Genomic DNA, 5,641 nt, shown 5'->3' on the forward strand with positions numbered 1-5,641 from the left:
TGATTACCCATGAAATGAAGGTCCATCATCATGGGAACACGGGTGTCAGTGGACTACGTGAGAAACCAACAGCTGTGAATTCTTCCCTCCTGAAACGTAAATATGTTCTGGTTTTGTTTCTAGTTTTCTCTCCGCATCATTGTGTACATTGAAATTATGTTTACATGTGTTTGCTTTATTTGTCTTACATTTCAATGAACAAAGTCAAATGTATAATCTGTGCTATGCTATTAGAAACTGAAGTCCATATCATGAAAAATGAAAACATTTTCAGTGAACATCACATGCCTCTTTTTTAACATTTCTTTGTTCTGCTTGTGCTCTCTTGTTTTTAATATCCCATTCACTTATAAATTTAAATTACAATAATAGTTAAAAATTGAGACCCAAGGCTTAAATCCATATGAAAAATGATTATAAGCATCAAAGTCCTATACTTGGATTCACAACATAAAATTACATAAAGTGTAATTTCAGGTTTGACACTTTCAATATGGATATGTGAGTTCTTATGCGACCCAAAGCTTAAACTGAACAGTAATATATTTCACCTGCTAACCCTAACATATATTTTAGAAACTGTAAATGCATTATGGATGCCACAGCCTTCTTCAGTGGCATACCACACCTGCAGTACGTGGTCACTTCTCAACTTACTAATCAAAGGCATTCAATATGCCATGGGGAGTCCAAGGATAGCAACCAGAAAAGCATGGTAGTTAAACTTCATACAGTGTTAGGAAGTGCTGATAACTGTATGCATGTAGTCTGGGAACAGAAACCTAAGACTGTATTTGATAATAGGTCCTAATATGAAAGGAAACTCAAAAGACATATAAGCAATTTTTAATGAGCTGAACTAAACAATATTGCCTAGAGAAGCATATTTGGGTAATCAAGCAATTAAAATACAAGGAAGTGATTACTATAAACATCAAGATAGTGGATACCTGGGTGACAGGGAAAGGTAATAATTGGTTGAGACATAAAGAGAAGCTCCTGGGGTGCTTGTCAAGGTTCTATTTCTTGACCTATTAGTTAAATAATATTCACCTGAACTCATTGAGCTTTTGCTTTTTTCTGTATCTCTGTTTTATTGTATAGTAAAACTGCTGGAGCCCTATTGAACTGACATATTCTCTGTTATTTCCAGAATATAGAAAAAGCATCAGTGCTTGGATGTTAAGGAGGCATCTCTGAGCTCAACACACAGAGTAGGGATGAGGCACAAGTTAATGGCGCAGAGCTACAAAGCTCTGAAAACAGGAGTTGTGTGAACGTCCTGTGGAAGACCTCCTTCAGGGGCAGAAGGCTGGATCTTGGTTTTTGAGTCTATCTCAACTCTAAAATTCTATGGCCTTTTAATTCTCGATGCTATCCCGATGTTATGTGGTCAAAGAATACTGAGTGCATTTTGTAATCAAGGCATGTTGGGAGCGAAGTCCTCTGTCCTCTCCTCCTCTGGGTTTATCAGTTCAGTATATACGTTGTGCTGTGGGCACTTTTGTGTATGTACATGAGTGTGTGTGCATTTAAAGTTAGGCAAACATGAAGTTTCAAGCATTCCAGTTTAGTTCTAGACCACCATGATAAAATCACCAATGTGAAAAATTAAGACAGAAAGGAGTGAATAGAGTAATAGTTTGTGGGCAGATGAATACAATTTTAATTTTGAGAATTAAATGTGATAAATAAAAGCACAGTTCCTAGTATTTTCACAAACACTAACACCCACCACCTATTTTTCATGAAATTAGTATCATCACTGAACATACAGAGAACCTGGTGTACAAACAGTTTACGTTAACTACTCAAGGACACGCTACCTCCAAGCAGTGAAGCTGGGATTTGATAACAAGCTCGGAGAATCTGTGTGCTTAGGCACTATGTTCAACTTAGCTGATATCCAACCACATAAAAATGTCATACTCAGGGGACGCCTGAGTGGCTCAGTTGGTTAAGCGGCTGCCTTTGGCTCAGGTCATGATCCCAGCGTCCTGGGATCGAGTCCCACCTCGGGCTCCTTGCTCAGCAGGAAGCCTGCTTCTCCCTCTGCCTCTGCCTGCCACTCTGTCTGCCTGTGCTCACTCTCTCTGACAAAAAAAAAAAAAAAAAAAAAAAGTCATACTCATTACTAAATTAAATTTCCATGTTGTAATGAGGAAAAACTATATCCCAATCTCATACAACTTGATAATAACAGTTTCTTCATGACTGTAAGATTTTCGCGCTCTAACTAAACTGTTTATAGCAATGATATACTACAAGTAACTTAACCATATTTTATTGCAACTGCAACAAAGTTTTTATTCCTTGGCCCCAGACAAACTGTGAATATAAAACACCCTAGGTCTGAATTTCATGGCCAGATTATAGGCATAAAACATTTAAACTAAAAAAAATTAAAACTAAAAAATACTGTAAGTTAATTCAGCCATTAAACATTCCATCTACTTTAATGATATAAGTAATCAGAAATAAGTCAAGCAGAAAGAGCCAATTATCATATGGTTTCACTTACTTGTGGAGCATAAGAAATAACACGGAGGACATGGGGAGATGGAGAGGAGAAGGGAGTTGGGGGAAATCAGAGGGGGAGATGAACCATTAGAGTGGACTCTGAGAAACAAACTGAGGGTTTTAGAGGGGGGTGAGGGGTTCAGTGAGCCTGGTGGTGGGTTTTAAGGAGGGCACAGATTGCATGGAGCACTGGGTGTGATGCATAAACAATGAATCCTGGAACACTGAAAAAATAAAATTAAAAAAAAGAAATAGTGAAATTTATGTGTTCTTAATCCCTTTTCTGTAATCTTTCAGAATTGAAATGAGCCTTGCATATAGAGTTCTGAAGCAAACAGAGGATTGACTCATATAACTGGCAAATTCAATGGGGAGAAACATCTCATTGACACTTTACTGAGCTGCTTCTTGTTCGTTACCTACCTTGCTACTTTTGCTGAATGGCCAGGTGAGTAGGAACTAAGAGAGGTGTTTGCTATATGTACGTTTATGTAAATGTATCTGGTAACCACATGTTTCTGGAATTAGTTCAGTTTTTAACTCAGCAACAAGTCAGCAGTCTATTTAAATGGTGTAATTTCAGGGGCACCTGGGTGGCTCAGTGGGTTAAAGCCTCTGCCTTCGGCTCAGGTCATGATCCCAGGGTCCTGGGATCCAGCCCTACATTGGGCTCTCTGCTCAGCAGGGAGTCTGCTTCCTCCTCTCTCTCTCTCTCTCTCTCTCGGCCTACCTCTCTGCCTACTTGTAATCTCTGTCTGTCAAATAAATAAATAAAATCTTTAAAAAAAAATTAAATGGTGTAATTTCAGTCATGAAAGGTATTCCAGGAAACTCATGACATTCATACATGGAAATGAAGGTTAATAAGAAAGATAATTTTTCCTGGCACCAAAAACACATGCACAAAAAAAGGTCAGTAGAGTGGGGAGCACCAGAATTGATACAGGAACAGAGGTGTCTGCAATGTTGAATAGGAGGGGAAATGAGGAGGACGTAGGTGATAATGGAAATTACAATGGCTGGAATGCACACACTTTGAAATAAATATGGCAAGTGATCCTGCTACCAAATGAGGGAACTTATCCCATTTAAATGGCTCATTTAACCTTTTATCTCAAACTCCACTGCTTTGATAAGGGAAAATCTGTCATGATCAAGTATGCTTACATTATAATTTCAACAAGGAAAAAATCAAAATATCCCACTCTTCAATTACATCATCAACTTCATGGATTTATTATTTAATCAAAATAACACAGAACCACAGGGGTCATAGCAAGTTAAGCTCTTTCAATACAATTCAGTGTGATTGGATTTGCCATATTATTTTTGGAACCACTCTGGTTAAGAGTAAACACAGAGAGGCTTTGGGCAAGGAACACAAGGAGAGTGTTAACAGAGGTGGTCCAAATGGGAGAGAGCACACAAACAACTGAATTGGGGATACTCATGGCAAACTACATGGCAAGCTATTTCTGCCTAGGGCTGATGCTATTTTGATTACCACGATCTTGTCTCCTAGACTTTCCTACAGAGCCATGGACACAAGCAATGGAAGTTCCACAACAGATTTCATCCTGCTGGGCTTTTCTGATCGACCCCAATTAGAACCCATCATCTCTGGGGTGGTCTTCATCTTCTATATTGTGACTCTGGTAGGAAACACCACCATCATTCTTGTATCTTACCTAGACACCCAGCTCCATACGCCCATGTATTTCTTCTTATCCAATTTGTCTTTTTTGGATCTCTGTTATACATCTAGCATTATCCCCCAAATGCTGGTAAATCTATGGGGTCCTACAAAGTCTATTACGTATGGAGGGTGTGTGCTCCAGTTCTTCTTTGCCCTTGACCTGGGATCTACTGAATGTCTTCTCTTGGCTGTGATGGCCTATGACCGCTATGCTGCTGTCTGTCAACCTCTTCACTACACAGTCATAATGCACCCTCAGCTTTGCCAGAAGATGGTACTCACCGCCTGGTTAGGCGGTTTTGGCAGTGCCTTAATTCTTTGCTCCTTGACTTTGAATTTGCCAAGATGTGGGCACCGGAAGGTAGACCATTTTTTCTGTGAGATGCCAGCATTGCTCAAGATGGTTTGTGTCTATTCAAAAATAATGGAGATCACTGTCTTTGCTCTTGGAGTAATATTACTTCTAGTACCTCTATCACTAATTCTCATCTCATATGGAGTTATCACTCAAGCTGTCATGAGGGTCAAGTCAGAGGCAAGATGGCATAAGGTCCTTAATACATGTGGTTCCCACCTCACAGTAGTAACTCTGTTTTACGGAACAATCATTTACATGTATATGAAGCCACAGAATAGCACATTACAAGATGAGGGGAAGTTCTTTACTTTCTTTTACACAATCATTACACCCACTCTTAACCCTCTGATCTATACTTTAAGAAACAAAGATGTAAAGAACGCAGTAAAGAGAATACTACATGTAGAAAAATGGTCAGCCAAGTCGTGAGTTAGATGGAAGAGAGCTAGGAAATAATACTGACCTTTAACAACAGAAGATGAACTGATTCATTTATGCAAAGAGTATTTAATTGGTGTTTACCATGTACCAAAAATTGTACTTGGCACTGACTTTGTAAATAAGTAGGAAGTAGACAGAAATTACAAGGAGGGCACATATTGCATGGAGCACTGGGGGTTATACGCAAAGAATGAATCATGGAACACTACATCAAAAACTAATGATGTACTGTATGGTGACTAACATAAATTTTTTAAAAATTATAAGGAGAAAGAGATACAGACACATAAAAAACTTCAATTCATACCCTTAAAAAGCTTCAAGAGTGGACTCTTAGAAACAAACTGAAGGGGGTGTCTGGGTGGCTCAGCCGTTAACTGTCTGCCTTTGGCTCAGGTCATCCTGGGATCAAGCCCTGCATCAGGCTCCCTGCTCAGCGGGAAGTCTGCTTCTCCCTCCCCTACTCTCCCTGCTTGTGTTCCCTCTCTTGCTTTGTCTCTGTCAAATAAATAAATAAACTCTTAAAAAAAAAAAGAAACAAACAAACTGAGGGTTTTGGAGGGGAGAGGGTGGAGAGTTGGGTGAGCCTGGTGGTGGGTATTAAGGAGGGCATGTATTGCATGGAG

General features: G+C 39.3%; 1 protein-coding gene across 1 annotated transcript; it reads left to right on the top strand.

Moving 5' to 3' along the window:
* The first annotated feature begins 4,058 nt into the window (after positions 1–4,058).
* Positions 4,059–5,003, top strand: LOC111138595 (olfactory receptor 2W1-like). The gene has a single exon (XM_022490611.1). It carries the CDS (start codon positions 4,059–4,061, stop codon positions 5,001–5,003), a length of 945 nt encoding a protein of 314 aa, XP_022346319.1.
* The last annotated feature ends 638 nt before the right edge of the window (positions 5,004–5,641 follow it).

Source organism: Enhydra lutris, unplaced genomic scaffold (genome assembly GCF_002288905.1).
Source record: "Enhydra lutris kenyoni isolate GAN:26980312 unplaced genomic scaffold, ASM228890v2 scaffoldscaffold93, whole genome shotgun sequence".
NCBI classification, from domain to species: Eukaryota; Metazoa; Chordata; class Mammalia; order Carnivora; family Mustelidae; genus Enhydra; species Enhydra lutris.